The sequence below is a fragment of the Arvicanthis niloticus genome, chromosome 12 (genome assembly GCF_011762505.2).
Source record: "Arvicanthis niloticus isolate mArvNil1 chromosome 12, mArvNil1.pat.X, whole genome shotgun sequence".
NCBI lineage: Eukaryota > Metazoa > Chordata > Mammalia > Rodentia > Muridae > Arvicanthis > Arvicanthis niloticus.
Window position 1 is genome coordinate 42938837 of NC_047669.1, and position 20902 is coordinate 42959738.

The window sequence follows — 20902 nt, forward strand, 5'->3', positions numbered from 1 at the left end:
CTCATGACTTCCACAGACCATTGCCTCGTGGATGTCACAAGTCACACCACTGAGAGCCATATCTCACTGCCCTAGGTTCTTGGCTTCACTGGTTCCTGAATGGAGTACTTGTCTCCACAACTTGAAAGGATATTGAGAAACACAACAAGGAAAGTAAATGGGGGGAAGGGGGGACGGGGGGAAGGGTGGGGAACAGGGGGAAGGGTGGGGGACGGGAGGAAATAGCCAGGGAAGAGCAAAACAGGTTCACACAAGAACTCACTGGTCACTGATGATATGAAGAATCGATGTTTTAGAAATTAATTTTAAAAAGTGAATGAGAAAAAAAGGTTAAAAATTAATTAGTTTCTTTCTATTATAAATAAGACTCAGTGTGAACAGACTGAACCTTTTATAGACAAATCATCTTGTCTATCATTTTTGTCATTTTTGTTTTAAAGTGCAAAATCTCCACAATTAGAACTAGTAAGCTACTGAACAAGTAAGATGTGAGTCCTTATGTAATTTTGAGAATTTTGCAACAGCAAAGATCACTTGGTTTATACATAACAACACATAGGTGTGGTCAACCATTACAGCAAGCTGCAAACACTATATCATACTCAACAAGTCTATTACTCCATGTCTAAGGTTGGAAGCGCAGAAGCAACACAATGACAGAAAATAAACAGCTATTTTAGAATATTATGAGGACAAACATTAGGTGGCTTTGAAATCAAAGACAATCACTCACTCATAGTTTTTTTCCTTTTCATTTGCATGTGTTGTATACATGTCACATATGTGTGGATGCACCCATGTGTGTGCATGTACGAGTGGAGGCTCAAGGTTGACATTGGGAATCTCCCTTGAACACTCTTCCTGAGGCAACTCACCTAAACCCAGAGTTCACTAATACTGTACTAATATTCACTAATACTTGTGAGCCAGCTTGTTCTGGGGAATCACTTGTTTCTGCCTTACAAAGCTTAGATGATGGGTGAGCACCAATATCCACTATGTATTCTGGGGATCCACACTCTTGTCCTCTTATTTGAATGGCAAGTTCCTTAAGCCCTGAGTTATCTCCTATTGGTTTTGTTGTGTTTATGTAGGCCAGAGACAACTTTGGGCATGGTTCATTCTTAAGTACCATCTACCTTGCTGTCTCTAGAGTATCTCACTGAGAACCAAGGTCTATGGATTAGGCTTGGCACATTGACCGGCATGTGCTACCACACCTGACTGTTTATGTAGGAAGTAGGGCTCAAACTTGTGTCTTTATGTTGGTATGGAAAATATTTACCAATTTTCCTACCCCTGCAACTGTCTCCCAAGTGTAGGCAACAAAAGAAGCCCTGAATAAAGTCAGAAGTGAAAGTATGCTTGTGACATGGACTCAGCCATACAAGAACCCCATCGCTTCAGACTCACAGGGATGGCAAAGCTTTCCTTGGGGAACTGATTCTGTGTGTCAATCGTATGTGCTGAAAATATCGACCATAGCTTTCTCCCATGATGTGTATGGCCTGAAGACATTCTCCTACAGAGATTGCTCTTATCAAGATTAGTTTAACCTGTCACTTTGATCCAGCTGTACAATATAAACCCTGCCTCCTGGCTTACATGCATGAATACTTTCTAGCTGTATGTGATAACTTGACCTCTCATTTCAATTGTATATGCTAAACACATTGAGTTTCCAGGGAGCTGAGGCTTCTCTAGGAAAGAGTCCAGGCCACTCACCCAATCCCAGCTTTCTATTCGTATGTCCATCTGTCTGTCTTGTCTTTGTTTCCTTGCTGCCCCATCATGTCCATCACTGAATGCTATGCAAGGACTTGGTACCCCTGCCTCCCTTAAACAGTTTTGAAGGAAACAAGACCACAGTGTTCCTGTGCATTAGCTGTGATCTCCCAGGTCCTGTCAATGAATAATCTTGGTTTAATTTAAACACTCTTCAAATTCTGGTGACCAAAGATGGTTGTAAATTCAAAGTCTTCTTATTATCTTCTTTATCATTTCCTCTGTGATAAACAGGATGTATAGAAAAGTAGAATAGTAGGTAATCTAATCTTGTGGCATTTGGAATTAACTAAGAGATATATGCCTTTGGGTAAGTATTGAGAACATTTCTAGTAATGATTAATTGAGGAAACAAGACCCTACTACAGAGTGGATGGCACCTTCTGCCAGGTAAACAGATAGAAAATGATCAGAGGAAACAAGCAACGTAGTTTGCTTGCCCTTTTTGCTTAGGAGTGTGTCTGTCCTTCATTGATATAGACTCCAACTTCTGTCTTCCAACATGAACTAACATCCAGCAATTTTGAAGAATCTTCCAACTCTTCATCAGAAGACTGGGTTTGCAGAAGCATCCGGCTTCTCAGGCTGAGTGACTACATGATCTGAGCCTCTCTCAAGATGTCAGATAACCACTGTTGGAGTATCCAGACCCTATCATGGAAGCCAGTCTAATAAATCCCCTTTTATAATGTATGTATGTTCTATGAGTTCTATTCTTCTAGAGAACCCTATTACAAATAGTAACATAGCAAGCATTTTGCTTTTTCTTCATTTCTTCTATTATTAGGAAGTGGCAGATATGAAAGGAGAGACTCCTGTGGGATGATATTCAAAGTTCTCTGGTTCAGCATTTAGGTCTTAAGGCTAAAACTGTAGGGCCAAATCACCTACCTGGTATTAGGTTTTCTTTCAGTAGTATTTGCTCAACATTATTTTATGAGAAAGCACTACCATACTTCTTCAGTGACAAAAGTACAGAAAATAGAAACATGGCATTTTTTTTTTTTTTTTTTTGCTCATTTCACTAGAAACAACCTAAGATCCACTGAAACACTGACAAAGCACTGATCTTCTGTGTAAGATAGGAAGTTATGATCTGATTTATTTGGATTTAATTGTGTACTGACATCCATGTACAAATTAAAGGTCAACTAAACTTTATTCTTAGCCGACCGACTGAAATGGGAAGCATGAAAAACACACTTATAAATTTCTGTGCAGTATGCCTTAGCATTTTAAAGTATTTAATAGCAAAGCTATTTTTAAATACATACTGTAGTTTTAAACAAAGGAAACTGAATGCAGTGTGTATATGTTAGCACTAACAACTTAAAACTGATGCTGAATCCAAGAACTGCTTTTTTTAATTCAAGAAAATGAACTATTGGATAAACTCAGAATGGTATGTCCTGAATAAAGACAGTTAATACTGTTGCTTTACTGGGGAGTTAGCAATAGGTTGAGGCTGGAGGAGGTGGCTCAAAGGCTAGGAGCACATACTATCTCTGAAGAGGACCTCAGGTCAGTTCCCAACAGCCATCTGGAACTTCAGCTCCAGGGGATCCAACACCACCTTCTTCTGACCTCTATTGGGTATCTACACATACATGTATATAATCACACAAAAATATGTACATACATACACAAAATTAAATTTTTTAAGAAATAGGGCTAACAAGGTTTTTTTCCTTAAAAAATCTCTCATGTGTGTGTGTGTGTTTGTGTGTTTATGTGTATGTCTGTATATAAATATATGTGTTTGTATATGTACATGTGTATGTACATGTTTATGTACATGTGTGTATATGTGTGTATGTATATATGTGCATTGTGTATGCCTGCCTGTTTGAGTATGTATGTATGTATGTATGTGTGTGTGTATATACATGTGTATGAGCATGTTTGTGTATATGTGCACATGTATATGTATGTGTGTGTGTGGGTATGCATGGATATGTGTGTGTACATGTTTGTATGTGTGCATGAGTGTATGTGCATGTGTGCACGGACATCTGTGTGTATGTATGTGTATGCATGTATGGACATGTATGCATGCATGTGTGTGTATGTGTGTGCAACCATGCATCCATGTAAACATGAATATATGTGAGTTTGTGTATGTATACACAAAATTGTGTGTGTGTGTGTGTGTGCTTATGTGTGTATGTATGTATGTGGGTTATGTTCTTGTCTTGCTGCTCTACGGCTCTCCCCAATTCTTTTGAGACTGGAGCTAACCCTGATTTTTGATTAGCCATCACTAGCAATCTTCCTGTTTCTAATTCATCCCTCCTTCCCAGTGTTGGAATTACAAACGCCCCAGGGTCCTGCTTGGTTCTCACATGAGTTCTAGCAAATCTACACCCAGCTCCTTATCCCCGTGCAGCAAGTGCTTGACCCACTGGGCCATCTCCTTAAAATTTTCAAATTGTTAAATGGGAGGAAGACTGGTTTGAAAAGTCATGTTTGCGTAGGAAAATCTGAAACTTACCAATTGCCATTTGTTCCCCACAGGATACAGTATAGCACATAATAGAGGAAGATGGAACTCAGGAATATGGCCACCAGGTACCCTTTCATGGCTGGCCTGCCTGAATCAGGGTCCAAAGCAAGGAGAGGAATATGCAGAGGTCTTCCACGATGGTTCAAATACATGAATTAGTAAACAAATCTATATAGAGAGAAATAAAAAAGACATGGGTCTATTACATTGAAAATGCTCACTGAACATACAGAATGAACACTTCTGTTTATTCTCTTAAGTAACCTATCAACATATGATACATGTTTTCAACAGCCAACAGTTTTGTAATATCAGAACTAGAGGCTTCCCTGAAACCTTTTCATGTTTGATAAAAGAGTAAAAACTTATTTCAAAAATCAGAATTTACATATCTCCATACCCAAAACCTTTCTTCAAAAACACTGAAGAGTACCCTTTTTTAAAAATTCTTCTTAATAAAAAGTATGTGCTTCAAGATGCGAATAACCATTTTACTTCTTTGGGGCTTGAATTGACTTCAAATATTGTGTGTAAGAGTTTCAGAGCTCATTTTCAGTTTTGAAAAATCAGAAAAAAAAATTTCACTGAAACATTTCAACTTTTAGATGTCCATATTTGACTTTTCAACATCACAGCACAAGTACATCCAGTTTTGTTTTGGATTAGTGTGTTATTCATTAACCTCTGGTTTCCACATGGATGCACACATACATATGTATGTGCACACACAAACACATACACAATTAAAAAAACAAAACTTTTTCACTTCAACTTATTTTCCTTCCTTTTACTTCCTTTCCTCTTTGAAGGAATTGCAACTGAATTCCTTCAAGTAGTCAGGAAAAAAAATATAGAAGACAATCTTCTCTATTCTCTAGCATGTAAACATACACATAACACTTTATGGAATAGGAAGTATAACCAGCGGTTCTCAGCCTACGGGTCACGACCCCTGTGGGGTTGCATATCAGAGATCCTGCAAATCAGATATTTATATTTTGATTCAGAACAGTAGCAAAATTACAGTTATAGATGTAGCAACAAAATAGTTTTATAGTTGTGGGGGTCACCACAACATGAGGAACTATATTAAAGGGTTGTAGCATTGGGAAAGTTGAGAACCACTGGAAACATCTGAAGTCTGTTTGCTTGGTACCCCTCTTCTTTCTTCAAAAAACGGACATAAAAAAAAAACAAAAACAACAACAAAAAAAAAACTCCTACTTTACTGTGTGATTAAATGCAGAAGGCAAACAGTGCTATAACACATCTTTTTATTCTTTTTATTTCAGTGCATTCGACTTTTACCAGGTATACTATTGCTCTGCTTCCCCTACCAAGGTCCCAAAGGATCTAAATCACTGCACATACCATTCCTTTCTTTCTTACCCATATCTAGCAACCCCAATCCAAACACCTGAGTACACAAAGTGAGGTCAGGCTGGAATCAGCTGCAATTCCTTCAAAGAGGAAAGGAAGTGAAAGGAAAGAAAATAAGTTGAAGTGAAAAAGTTTTGTTTTTTTAACTGTGTATGTGTTTGTGTGTGCACATACACATGTATGTGTGCATCCATGTGGAAACCAGAGGTCAAGCTCAAGCCCCATTCCTCTTCAGCTATTGGTTTTTCTCTCTCTCTCTCTTTTTTTTCTAGACAGTGTCTAGGCTAGCTGGTCAGACATGTCCCAGGGACCTTCTAGACTCTGCCTTCCAAGCAGTAGTAGCATGCATCTTTAATCCCAGCACTCAGGAGGCAGAGGCAGGCAGGTCTCTATGAGATCAAGGCCAGCCTGGTCTACAGAGGGAGTTCCAGGACAGCCAGGGCTACACAGAAAAACCCTGTTAACAAAACCTCAACAACAACAACAACAACAATGTGCCACCATGCCCAGCTTTTTAAAATGTATTCTGAGGGTGGGATTCCTGTCCTCTCCTCACGCCTGTATAGGAAGTACTTTACCTACTGAGCTATTCTCTTATCCCCTAGCTGGAAATCTTAAGCCACTTTTTGCCTTTGTAAATGGAACACAGTAAGTAAAAATTAAGTTTTTTGTTTGTCTTTCTAACAGAAGGTCATGTTAGGAGTCACAATTGTCCTGTTTCCCATAGCTGAGATTCACTGGTGCTAACGATAATGTAAGGAATGCACTAAGCAGCTCTAAACTGTAACGACCACCTGACTGAGCTTGCTTGTCACTTCTGACGGACAGCGATTGCTCTGTGTGCCCCCCCCTCCAAGTACCATTATAATAAATTAGTTTCAAATGACAGGAGAAAGCAAGTAAACAAGGGAGTTAGCTACATAAACTTTAGTCCACACATTCCTGTAATTGAATTTGTATAATTCACCTAAGGTTGGAAACCTTAGGTCAACAAGTTTGCTTGTATCTGAATGCCCACACATGTCTATAAGCCAAAACATACCCTCAGTGTCAGCAGATTGTCACACTATCCTAGAAAGCAACTGACCACAGTCCAAGGTTGTCAGAAAAAAAAAAAATTCTCAAAACAGAAATTTACATTTCTGCTCAAAATAAATAATATTTATGTAAATAAATAATAAAGATATAATTTACTAGTATCAGCAAAATTTTGAAAATATAGTTACACATAAGGGCCGTAGAAAAAAAAGATATTAACATATAGCATTCAATCTGCTTCTTTACACCTTAGATCATACTCTTAGCAGGCAATTTTATAAAGCACAGCATTATTTGTAAGTGAGAAGCTTGTTACTGTCTTGTTTTTCACTCACTAACGTGTAGTTCAACTGAAAACAAAGAAATACAAGAAAATGTTCTCTTTTTTTCCTTCAAAAAGTAAAATAAACCTGCTTTTGATGTGGTATTATACACAGCACTTGGAGAAAAAAAAAAAACTTAGGAAGCTTAGGTACTTTCTAGAATTTCATGGACAAGTCTAAGCTTTGATATTCAAAGGTACAAAGAAGGCCAGGGCCAACCAGGATATCCTGGTGATAAACATGCACAGGGCTGTTTGTTCACAGGAAAAAGCTCCCATGAATAGACAAATTCTCTCATTATAATACGGGAAATGGAATAGTTATGTTGCTTGGAGCAAAAGTATACAAAGGGAAACCACCCAGGATTTTATATAGGATATGTGGCTTCAAAAAGCCAGAAAGGTCTAGAATTTAACTTCCACAGAACAAACAAGTGCATTTTAAGAGCTTGACATTAAACATGAGGGGCAGCTGACTTTGAAGCACAGGTGTCCTTCAAACCAGAGTGTCACAAACATGTGGACTGGGGGCTTCATGAAGTCAGAACTCACCTACAGAGGGCCCAGGTTGAGCTTTTCCTCAGTGCCAAAATAAACTTTAAAATGGCAACACTTTGGGCTGGGAGAGAGTTTCACTCCATGAAGTGTTTGCTAGGGAAGCGTAAGGACCTGAGTTCTGACCTCCAAAGAGGCTGGATGTGGATGCATTTTCTGTAAGTTTAGCACTTGGTGGGGATTGGAGTCAGGAAACTCACTGACCACCCAGTGTGGCCAAACAGATGAATTCCAGGTTCAGTGGTTCTCAAAAAATAAGGAAGAAAGTGGATGGAAAAAGATAACCAATGTTGGCCTCAGGCCTGCATACACATACCTTTCCCTCCCGCCCCCTCTCTCTCATTCTCTCTCTTGTTCTCTCTCACTCTCTCGTTCTCTCTCACTCTCTTGTTCTCTCTCTCTCTCTCTCTCTCTCTCTCTCTCTCTCTCTCTCTCTCTCACACACACACACACACACACACAGAGTTTTTTAAGACAACAGCTTTCCTTTCTCTTCAATAATGAAAGACTGTACTGTTTGTATTGAGCTTCTAAGTTCACAAGCAGCCAGTAATTGTAGCAAAGCCTGTAATTGTAGCAAGGGCCACAAAAGGCTTGCTAGGTGGCTATGTGGTGAGCCTCTGGATGATAAAGGTTGTCTCCCATCACACAATTTGAGAGAGAGAGAGAAAGAGTTTAGTTTTTCCCTTAGATATCTATTCCAATGTCACCCTGTCACCTCAAGATAAAAAGCAAGAGAAGAGACCCTGAAAGAGAGAATTGTCATCTAAGACTTCCTCATGGTACTTGTTGGCTTTGGTCTGGAAGTGCTGATAACAGTAAAGAGGAGAGCTATCTGTAGAGCAGAAACCAAAGGTCAGGACCAGCCAGGGTGAGATAGGAACCGTATGAACCGGTTACCACCCTGAACATGAGATTCTTGATGCCTACAAAAATTTGGGGATCGCTGCTTTGGGATTCACTATAGAACTATGAGGTAGGAAAAAAAAATTATTGGGTTTGTTGAAGTATAGAGACCACAACAGATGGTACAGTAAGTGTCCCAAATGTGGCTTCATGCTTCATGTTTCCTGAAAGCAGGCACGACCTGTTGTATTTTAATTTCAGGGCCTGTCACACAAAAGTTGCTAAATAGAGGATTATTGGATTTAGTTACAGGTATCAGAACTAATTCTATACTAGTTCTATACTAATTCTATACTAACAGAACTAATTCTATACTATACTAAACTAGTTCCACACTAATTCTTCAATGTAAATGCTAAGCATGTGGCACGTGTCCAAGGAATAATGATGACATAAATTCATTGAGAAATGAACACTGGCATGTGCCACAGCATCTGGGAAAGAATTTCAGTGTATCGGTGCTGCCCCCCTGACAACCACCCTTGGTGGAAGTGGTAAACTTACACAAAACTTGCTATTTTAGGAGGAAGAAACTGAAGGGCTGAGAGAAGTTTCCCACTTGACTTGTAGCAGAACTGTGACTCAAACTGTATCTATCTCAGCAGAATCTTGATACACACCGCCTCTCCCAGAGGCACCCTTCACAGATGAGCAGTTCTGTACTTTTGACACCAGATTAAACATTACAGAATGTTTCTATACCTGCCAATTCCACCCATTTCGTCCACAGTATTAACTCAACGTCAATTAATAAAGTGGAAAGGTTACAGTCTGACACAAACTCTGCTGAAATAAAACACTACTGTTCTCAACTCTCTTCCTTTCAACCTGCCCCTCCACACCGTACACAGCGAACTTTATAAAACTGTACTAGAAAAATGGTCATATTTTTCTTTGGGGGCCTCCTAATGTTTTCTCCAACCCAAGGGAGCTTGCTAATCTGAACTGCTCCCCCCCCCCAAAAAAAAAAAAAAAAAAAAAAAAAACAGAAGAAGAAGAAATCGTGTTCAAATACAGTAGTGAAAATTCCCCAAGTACAAAATACCTTGTGGGTCAAGAAATCAAGGTCATTCGACAGCAGGTTGGAAACAGCCCTGGTGTTCACTTTTTCCAATGCAGGATGTTCATAGAACCCTGCTGTCTGGTTTTTATGGCTCCATTTCCTCTTGGCCTTTCTCCAGGGGCTTCTGAATATCTATTTGTAGGCTAAGCCACCCCTATGATCTGGTGCTGATCTTGGTTCAGGAAAAAGACAGGCTGCAGAGCCCAGAGCTAGCATCTCAACAGTTTGAGATGAGCTTCAGAGAGCGTTCTTTGGCAAAGCTGGTTCCTACTGGTAGGTTCCTAGATTAGATCACCCTTTTCTAATATCTGGATTCATTTATTTATACTCTATCTCACTTGCCCCTTCTCCCTGCAACTCGGCAGCCAAACTTTATTGTTTATTTCTTATAAGTTACTAAAGCCCTAAACCACCATGTCCCCATGCTCTCTGTATCGAAACCTTCTTGTGCTTCTTGCTCCATCACTGATATAAGACTTAAGGGTTCAGATTAGGCCTGATTTCATACCCAGAGTGCTGATGCTAAGACCTAGTAAATTACCTACTTGTGAAAATTAGAAAAGAATACCCCACTAGCTCCGTGTGTGCCTGTGGGGACCCAATACCTATGATTTTCAGCCCAGGTAGGGTTCAGCCGTGGCTTTCTCCTTAGTCACCCCTCATCCATGGCTCACCTCTACATCCTGACCCAGGAACCCTGCTGACACCTGTGTCTATTTGGCGCTCTGTTCACCCTCAGCTCACACTAATGCATGTTCAAACCGCATGAAATGAGGTCATCAGAGCTCACATCCTGCCTGCCTTCCTCTTGACATGTACTGCTCAGTTTGTGACTGTTCTCTGCAATAACATGCCCATGTGAAAAAAACTGAAAAGCTTGAGTCTGTGTTAATTTCTAATGTTTAGGTCCAGGCCTAAGCCTGAGCCTCCTAAACCCAGCCCAGGTTTAGGTCTGCCAGCCCATCTCTGCTTAGCCCAGGTCTCACGGGAAACACTGGACCCCACTTTGACAGATGGCAAAGCCTCAATCTTCAACTCACAACTGCCCTGTGAAGTACAGTCTTATTACTTTACCTGATGGTTCATCCCAGTGTGGAGGGATGACCCTGTTCCACCTGAGACCCTTGATCCTCTGGAGACCATGGCCATGTAATTAACAGCATAGTTTATTACGCACACAGTAAATGCACAGCATGGTATTAAGCCCTTTTGTATATAATAATTAAGTCAAGAATTTCCGAATTCTCTGTGAAATTGTTAATAATACTCAAAGCAGTGGCCAGAGTTCAAACTGGCAACTATCTGATTTCATAGCCCACACTTTTAAGCTATGTATTAATAAAACCATAATAACTGTATTTTTTAACTTAGAAAACTATAATAACAGTATTTTAAAGTATAATAGTATAAGCATAATGATACATTTTAAATCTAAAGCAAAGACAGATTGGCAGCTACCTCAGTGGAGAGCTTGTGTTTAGCATGCACAAAGCCCTAGATTCAATTTCCCACACCATGCAAATAGAAAGTAAATAATGCAATGATATACATTAAATTAGTGTTTATTAAGATACACTGACTTAATACTAACCTATCTCACAAAAAGATAGTTTAAAGCATTGATAAAATTTTCTGCTACAAACATCTGGAAAATTTTCAGTAGGCTATAATTAAAGAAATAAAGCACATATGTGTGATTATACCAAAAAAACCTTATTTTAAATGTCATTATTTACTACTAGTAGTTGATTAAAAACTATTAAGGTGGGGCTGGAGAGATGGCTCAGCAATTAAGAACACTGACTGCTCTTCCAGAGGTCCTGAATTCAATTCCCAGCAACCACATGGTGCCTCATAACCATGTAATGGGATCTGATGCTTTCTTCTGATGTGTCTGAAGACAGGGACAGTATACTCACATACATAAAATAAATAAATCTAAAAAAGAAAGTTAAGGTGAGAAAAACACCTACAAATAAACCTATAGAAAATTATAACTTGATTTTTATCCCCTCCCCCTCAAAAAAAATTACTTTGAGTAGTCTCAACCAACTGTCCCCAACAACATAAATTCTGGCCAATTTCTAAAGCCATGGCTATTTTTCTTCTTCCTGGCAGAAAGGCAACATCATGTATAATTAAGTTTGTCTCCCAGCCATCAGTTCTTTGGATAATGCACTCATCTTCAGCCTCACTCGCTGTTCTCTTTCAGTCTGTGCAGAAAGCCTGTGCTTTGCCAGACAGATTTCATCATGTGCATACACAGACAGCTTGTTTCTTCTACTTGAATGTAAGCTCTCATTGCCAAAGCAGATGACCAAACCCCAGCCCTCCTCCTCTATCCTCACTACAGGGAACAAGTTCACGGCAAACATAAAACTGAGAGAAATCACTTTCAGCAAAATTTTCATTTTTAAGAACACAGCTGGACACAAAAACCACTCAGATAACGGTAACTTATTGGGTGCTAAAAATAAACGAACTAAAGCTCCTGTTTTTAGAGCCTCTCACTTGACACTCCATTGCACACACACAGGGGGTGCTCAGGGGACCCTGCGTCCTGTGTACTCCTGCTTTCTGTCAGGGGTCTACTTCCTTCCCTCCCTTCTCCTTCCCCTGTCTTCCCTCCCCTCTTGTCTCATCTCCTCTCTCTTCTTCCCCCTCTTCCCTTTTCTCTTTCTTCCCTTTCTCCCCCTCCCTCTTCCCTCCTCCTCCCACCCTTACCTCATCTCTCTCTCTCTCTCTTTTTTTTTTTTTTAGATAGGAGTTTCTCTGTGTAGCCCTGGCTATCCTGAAACTCACACCCTGTTGATCAGGCTGACCTCAAACTCAAGAGATCTGCCTCTGCCTCTCTGCCCCCTGTGCCCCTCTGCGTGCTAGGATTAGGTATGTGCCACCACTGCCCTGCAATCCACTTGTTTTAGAGTAATGGTTTTTTTTTTCTTTCTGAGACAGGGTTTCATGTAACCCCCGGCTGGCCTCGGATTCACCATCATAGCAGAACTAATCTTGAAGTCCTGATTCTCCTGCCTCCACCTCTCAAGTGCTGAGATCATTAGTGTAAGCCACCAAAGCTAAACTGGTTTCCTATGTTAATACTCTACTGGGAAGAGACCAGCTGCAAAAAGTATTTGATAATAGAAACATGTAATGATTGTGCTTAATTTTTTTTTAATTAGCTTTATTATAATAGAAATTGCACACAGTAAATTCATCAGTTCAGTTGTACAATTTGGTGAACTTTAGAGAATGTAGGTAATCCTGTAGCAATCACCAATGTAGGAAACCAAACGTTTTTCATCAAACCAGAAGTTCGCTTTGTTGCACAGTCAGTTCCTGCCCCTTCTTCCCGATCCCTGGCAGCCAATAAACTACAGTCAACATTCAATATAGTTCTTTGTGTAGAAATATTTTCGTGGATAGTATACATGCTAGTTGGGTTTTGTCAACTTGACACAAACTGGGGTTGCCTGTGAAGGAGGAAACTCTAAAAAATTACCTTCATCAGACTAGCTTCTGGGCATGTCTGGAAGGCATTATATTAACATAATAACATACACTCTTTTTTATTAGATATTTTATTTATTTGTATTTCAGATGCCATCCCCCTTTCCCATTTCCCCTCCCTAGAAAACCCTTATCCCATCCCCCCTCTTCCTTTTTGCTTTTATACCATTTTAATTACATGCAAGTTAAGGTCAGTTCTAGGTTGAGGAACTAGCAATACAATAGATGCAAATAGTCAAGCTGATGATTTGAAAGGGCCCCAGCTCACTGTGGTTCTGGATCATATAAGAAACCAAGCCAAGCAATCATGTGTTGGCTAGTTTTATGCCAAGCTGGCACAAGTTAGAGTCATTTGGGAAGAGGGAAACATAACTGAGAAAATGCCCCCAGTGGATTGTCTTGCGGGTATATGTGGCATTTTTTTTATTGTGGGAGGAGCCCAGCCCACTGAAAGTGGTACCACTTCTGACCAAGTGGGACTGGGTTGTCTAAGAATGCAGGCTGAGAAAGCCATGGGGAGCAAGCTCTTAAGCAGTGTTGCTAGTTTCTACAGTTCCTACCTTGGCTTCCTTCAGTGATTGACTGGCCTAAAAGCCAAATAAACGCTCTCCTCCCCATGTTTGTTTTGGTCAGTATTTTATCGCAGCAGGAGAAATCACACTAAGACAGTACAGTAAATAATTTTAACTTTATACGAAGGCTGCATATTATATTCTGATATCTATTTTTAAACATATTTGCTTCAGTCAGTTAAAATGGAAATAAATATATAACTGTTTGACTTACTGGTGCTACTGGGTAACACAATGATTAAACAAAGCAGCTGTAAATGTATTAATAGTGATAATACATTGATTATGCTCCTATAGTTAAACATGATGCATATGTACCCAAGGTTATGGATAACAGCACTCAGTGTGGTACTAAAGTTAAGCTACACACATTCAAAAATCATTTTGGTTATCTGTTACTGGTAAAGAAAAAATGTTTCATTTCCCTGGCACTCTAGTGGGTTTCTGAGTATGAATCACCAGGAAGGTAACAGAAATGCACACTCTTGCCCTGATCCTCTGAGTCGGAATCTGGACTCCTGCCTGGGTAACTACTGGAAGTCAGAGGAAAGGAAACAGTACCCCACTGAGAGAGTCAGACCCTCATGCAAACTTGGGGTTTGAGGTTTTAGAAGTTCCTCCAACTTCCATGCCTCAGGCAAATGAACAGAATTTTCTCAGGAAAAAAACAAGTCAAATACTCTTTGAGGATAAAAGGGATTGAAGAAAAGACCCACCAGCCTAACAAGCAAGCCACTGTCCTGTGATACTATTCATATTTTGGGAAGAAAATATGTAGAACCCCTCTCGAACCTGTGTTCAATTCCCAGGACCCACATAGTGAAAAGGAGAAAACCAACTTCCACGAGCTGTCCTTTCACCACTTGTCACACACACCACCACCAAACAATTAAATAAAAATGTAATGTAGACGTCTTTTTTTTTTTTTAAAGCTCCAAATGAATCACCATTCATAAACTGACAACAGTATTTCCAGTTACTGCTATGTGTAACAGGAGATCCTGGTCCCGGCATAGCAGAACATTTTCATGTAGATGAAAACCCTACCCCTTAGCACAATTCCTGCCTCATAATGGCAGCTAGTGATATTTACTTATTCAAGAATAAACAAATCAATAAGGAATGAATGATACTGCTGACATCACTGCTCTTTCTGTTGTCCAAATCTCCCTAATCTCTAAGGTGTTCACTACCCGGCCCACTTCTCTCTGGGTGATGCCAAGAGTCTGCGTTCTATGCCACTCCTCTGCCTGTGCGTCTCCAACTCCACTTCCACCTTTGCTCATCCACACTCGGCCTCAGGCTACTGTCTGAATCTCGTTTCCCAAATCCTCCTTCTCATTCCTCCTCACTCAGCTTTTTTTTTTTTTTTTCTTTCCTACTCCTAATGACTTCTAACCTTCTCTTTAAACCAGCCCCCGTGTGTGAGAGCTGGCATAAAACTCTCCAAGTGCAGTCCCCATCTTGCCATGCATACCCCATACTAAAACTTGTCCTGGCTATCTGCCACGTGCACATAAAATCACTAAGCCCAGCATTCTAGACTTCCCTAATTTGGGCCTTCCATGGTCTTCTCATGTAATTCTCAGTTTGTAGGCAGGCACATAACTGGGTGTTAAGGTTACCTGTTTGGCAGTTGAACCCTTGGATTTGAGTCCTGGCAATTCCTCTGATGACTCAAAAGACCCTGAAACCTGCTGACCCTCTTTATGGCTCATTTTCCTCTGCACCATGGGGATTAAAGATGCTAGGTAACAGAAGTCTATTAGAAGTAATAACTGTAATTTAAACACCAGGCAGATAAGTTTTAAAATCTTATTTTAACTTTTCTCTTACAGTTAGTGAACTTATACACCAAGCCTTCCTTCAATGATTGATGACAGAAGGAGGGCTGTGAAACACCATAAATAATCTCAAGATTAAGAAATAAATTCTCGCCAGGCAGTGGTGGCACACGCCTTTAATCCTGGCACTTGGGAGGCAGAGGCAGGTGGATTTCTGAGTTCGAGGCCAGCCTGATCTACAGAGTGAGTTCCAGGGCAGCCAGGGCTACACACAAAAAACCCTGTCTTGAAAAACCAAAAAAAAAAAAAAAAAAAAGAAAGAAAGAAAGAAAGAAAAAGAAAAGAAGAAAGAAAGAAAGAAAAGAAATAAGTTCTCAAGGGCCAAATTCCAAGACCACAGTGACTATTTACACTTCCAGCACTGCTAAAGCGTATTATCCTCAAACAAGATGTGACACACATAAAAAAAGATTTCCAAAGAAAGCAGTACAGTTGGGCCAGCAAGACGACTTAGTACAGTGGTTCTCAATCTGCAGGTCTCGACCACTTTGGTGGTCACATGTCAAATATTCTGCTTATCAGATATTTAGATTAAGATTTATAACGGTAGCAAAACTGAGTAAAAATGAAAATAATTTTATGGTTGGGGGTCACTACAACATTAGGGACGATGTTAGAGGACCCCAGCATTAGGAAGGTTGAGAACCACTGACTTCGTGGGTGACGGGGGCTTGACACAGAGGCTGACAAGCATCTGATCTTTCGGACCTACATGGTAGAAGAACGAGACCACTAACTCCTGCAAGTAGTCCTCTGGGCTCCACACACGTGCAGTGGCACTTGTGTGCCAGGACACAAACCTTCATGATCACACTCAGGAGCACACAGGCACACACATTAACAAAACTCAAGGTCTAAAAGGCTGTACTCTAGCAAATTTGCTAGTAGCATAATCCTTTCTTGACGAATCGTAATGGATCCAAAAGACTAAAAAGAGCTCATGTTCGTTTTTACGTAGCTGATTCCTGATGGATATTTTGCTTTAAAGCGCTCTTAAAATTAATGAGGAATTAGTGTATGAAAGTTGTGCAAATAGTTGAGAGAATAAGCCTAACACTTTTGGGGTTTTTGTTTGTTTGTTTATTTGTTTTTGTTTTTTAGGTTTTTCAAGACAGGGTTTCTCTGTGTAGCCCTGGCTATCCTAGAATTCATTCTGTAGACTAGGCTGGCCTTGAACTCAGAAATCTACCTGCCTCTGCCTCCCAAGTGCTGGGTTTAAAGGCGTGCACCACCATTGCCCGGCTTCTAACACTTTCATTAGGGTAGTGTAATGAAATTACCATTAACTTTCTTATTAAAGACAGAGGGAAATGGAATCTATACAGAAAACCAGGTCCGCGATGAGCAGGCCTCATGTCCAAGGTTTATTACTGTCTTAGTCTGGTTTTTATTCCTGTACAAATATCATGACCAAGAAGCAAGTTGGGGAGGAAAGGGTTTATTCAGCTTACACTTCCACATTGCTGTTCATCACCAAAGGAAGTCAGGACTGGAACTCAAGCAGGTCAGGAAGCAGGAGCTGATGCAGAGGCCATGGAGGATGTTACTTACTGGCTTGCTTCCCCTGCCTTGCTCAGCTTGATTTCTTATAGAACCCAGGACCACCAGTCCAGGGATGACACCACCCACAATGGGTCCTCCCCTCATTGATCACTAACTGAGAAAATGCCTTACAGCTGGATCTCCTGGAGACATTTCCTCAACTGACACTCCTTTCTCTGTGATAACTCCAGCTTGTGTCAAGTTGACACAAAACCAGCCTGTACAATTGACCACCACGTTTCTCTACTATTTGTCAAGTACATAATGTCCTACTTTGACCTCCAGGAGTTTTGTTACACCCCCTTTCCATGTTGACTTAAAACAGCTGCAAAGAAAGCATTTCAGGTTAACTATAAAAATATGATTCCCTGGACTGGAGAGATGACTCAGTGGTTAAAAGTACTGACTACTCTTCTAGATTCAATTCCCAGCACCCACATGGCAGCTCGAAACTGTCTGTAACTCCAAGATCTGATGCACTCACAGACATACATGCAGGCAAAGCACCAGTGCACATAAAATAAAAATTATATTTTTTTTAAAAATTGTTTTCTAGCCTCCATAGTTTGAGTTCTGAGTATGCTGAGAAGCAACCAGTCAGTTTACGTCTCCAACCAGTCTCCTACGCCTTCTAGCCACCTGCAACCTTTGCAAGAAGAGAAACAGCTTGCAGCTGGAAACACATTCACACCACCTGCAAGGAACAGTACATTTCCAGTGTTGAATGGAACCTAAGACCAGGCGGGGTGCCTCTACCAACCTGTGCTTTTACAGTGTTTCCTGAAGGCCCTCTCTTTCTGAAGAGTGGAGTGAGGAGAGTTGGAGGAGGATGGAATGCCTCAGGAGCCTACTGCTGACATCTGGAGGTCATGATGCTGGAAATAATCCAAGATGAGGGGCTTTGCTGTTGCTTCACTTGTGCCTGCTGAAACAAAACACACGAAGAGTATATTTAGAGTAATAGTTAGGCTACAAGTAACTGAAACTGTTAAAAAAAAAAAAAAGAAAAGAAGATTAGACAGCTCATTTAGGATTTCTTAAAACCTGCTAAATGGGAATGTTTAAATGAGATTATCAAACACAAAACCTAAATTAATTAAACAGAAAAAGCCAACAGCCAAGCAAGCCCCGCATTACATTCCCGTCCTTCCAGATTGGCTTTCCAAAGAAACCAGCTCAATCTATTTGAAAAAAAAACCATCCAGTTCAATTAATCCAAAGCAAGCTGGAGGCAGAAGAAGCAACTGTCTCTCTTTACTCTTACACAAACACAGAGAGGGGAGAGAGAGGAGTGGGAGGGGAGAGAAGAAGGGAGGGGAGAGGAGAGGGAGGGTACATGCAAATACACAAGTGAGAGGAGGAGCTAAAGCCTTAAAAGGGGAAGAACGTAAAATGGGTAGGGGTTGAGAATAAAAACAGAGCAGAATGAACAGGATAGCATCATGGTGCAATACAAGAACAGCCAGCAGCCAGTGTCAGAAAATGCCATGGACTACTTCCCAGAAAATAAATGAATGAAAGAAAGAAAGAAAGAAAGAAAGAAAGAAAGAAAGAAAGAAAGAAAGCTGCAAAGAAAATTTTGTGGCTGCTTCTCCTACAGCTTTTCTTACACAAGGTTAACTGGATCTTAGTAAACTAATATACAAAACAAAATACGGGGCTTTCATTTCTGAAAGGTTCACAAATAATTGTGCTGATTATAAAATCACAGGACACTAGGGAAAGACAGAGCCCGCCACAAATAGATTAGGAAGTTGAGCACACGAAGGTTATTTCAGTGTGTGTCTAAACAAGCACATGTGACAAACTACTGAGAAAAAAAGTTAGTGGATATTCTCTGCCATAGAGGGTTTTGACTTGCAGAGAAAGATAAAAATACTATTTTTATGTACTACATACATTTTTGTTTTGAAGTACTGAGAAATTAGGCCTTTTAGAACCCGGAAGTGGTGTCTTGAATGGCCACCCTAACATATAATATAACCTAAAGAATTATGAATTATGAATCAGGATAAATTTATGCATTAGAATTTTTCTCCATGAATATATAGGATAAAAAGTTCCTGGGTCTCTGTCACCTACTACTACTACTACTACTTGACTTAAGTAACTAAAGTGAAGGAATTCTGATTGGAATGCTGGAAAGGTTAAGGTTAGTCTGAACATATCTTTACAACCAAGAACATCATGTCAAAACCAGGTGGGAGATAGAGAATTGGTGTACCCAGAGAAAATAATTCAGGAGAAAAGCAAGCCCAGTCTAATGTTCAAAGGATCTTCACAAAGAACTGTATTGTTTAAAAGCTATTCACAGAGTTAGGTATGAGCTCCTTCCTGGGACAGATTTGCTAAGATTTAGACTACCTAAAGATAATAATATGTCTCACTGTGGCCTAGTGAGTCACCTGTTACTAAACATACTTACTCTGCTCTCCAGCTTACTTGGTGGGACTTGCAGAGCAGCACTTAAAAACCATTGGCATCAGCTGGACATGCCAATTCTGATTCTGTAGGTCTGAAGAGACCTCGTCCCCCTCCCTTCCAGCGGGCTCCCAGATGATTCCAAAGTCATTAGTCCATGGCCCCACACTTTTTGTGGTAAGGATGGAGTGTGACTAAGAACCAGTGTGTTAGTTGGGCTGGAGAGATGGCTTAGCGGTTAAGAACACTGACTACTCTTCAGAGGTACTGAGTTCAATTCCCAGCAACCACATGGTGGCTCACAACCATCTGTAATGGGCATCCGATGCCCTCTTTGGGTGCATCTGAAGACAGCAACAGTGTACTCACATACATGAAATAAATAAATAAAACAATGTTTTCCAAATGCAGTCCTGTGTGCACGCGTGTGTGCGTGTGTGTGTGTGTGTGTGTGTGTGTGTGTGTATGGCCCCTAATTTTGGGGCAGATGATGATTAATAACAGGTTAAGAGGTTTGATGAAGACACACCCAAGTCCCCCCCCCCCAAAAAAAGTGTGACATCATGTTCTTTTGAGGACCTTACAGTCATATCTTGAGTAATAAATTATGCACAACAATGTCAAAGATGATGTCCATTTCTATTTTTAAAAAAAACAGTGCTTTCATTCTGAGCTTAGAAAGTAACCATGGCCAATAATTTATTAGTTTGTGGTAACACAGAAAGTGAAAAAGAAGGCTCTAAAGTTCACAATGATTTCTATAAAGTTGAGTAACCGTCAAAGGAAATGCAGTCTCTCGAGGTCACAAATCGTAGCCCTTGTGTAGGCTTTCTGTTCTTTTTCTAGCCCCTCTTGCATTGCACATAAGCCCCTCTTGGATCATTAACTGGTCATACTTTGTTCTGCTCCCCCACTCACTCCCCATAAGTTGGGCTTTCAATCATTGCCTAGCCTTCAATGGAACCTTCCCTGGAGAAATAAACAGGTCTGTATGCAGCCCTTTCTCAAGCTGTAAGCATACTGTCGTTGTCGTTTCTCTTCTGGAGAAAATAATACTACAATCAACAAGGGCCAAGCCAGACCTGCTGGTCCAAGTCTGTAGCCCCAGCTACTCTAGAGGCTGGGAAAGAGCAAGGGGAAGGCCAGCCAGCCTGAGCAATTTAGTCATATCATGTTTCAGTACAAATAGCAGTGGGGCTGGAGAGAGAGCTCAGCGGGGAAGTGCTTGACTGACTGGCATGTGTGAAGCCCAAGTTGTTTCCTAGTACCTGGCAAAGAGAGGGCAGGAACAAAATAATAAAACACATCTCCTGTTGCCTTCCCGAGTTACAAGCAACAGCAACTGATTCATAGACATCACCCTTTCAATCATCTGTTTTGTCAGGTTTTTTCTTGTTTTGTTTGGTTGGTTTTCTTTCTGAATGAGCCTAGATCATTCTGCCTCCTCTACCTCTACCTCTACCT

The 20902-nt window shown here is 40.4% G+C and overlaps 1 protein-coding gene across 5 annotated transcripts in view; it reads right to left on the minus strand.

Moving 5' to 3' along the window:
- The window catches only part of St3gal6 (ST3 beta-galactoside alpha-2,3-sialyltransferase 6), a 59535-nt gene that overhangs the window by 24058 nt on the left and 14575 nt on the right, over nucleotides 1-20902 (minus strand). For 3 of the 5 annotated variants that reach the window (XM_034515845.2, XM_034515844.2, XM_034515842.2), the window contains exons 2-3: nucleotides 17778-17942; nucleotides 4277-4456 (exon numbers count right to left, since the gene is read on the minus strand). In XM_034515845.2, coding sequence (XP_034371736.1) covers nucleotides 4277-4440 — 164 coding nt within the window. In that variant the 5' untranslated portion in view covers nucleotides 4441-4456; nucleotides 17778-17942. The remainder of the gene's footprint in view (nucleotides 1-4276; nucleotides 4457-17777; nucleotides 17943-20902) is intronic. The other 2 variants (XM_076943036.1, XM_076943035.1) reach the window with 1 other exon arrangement.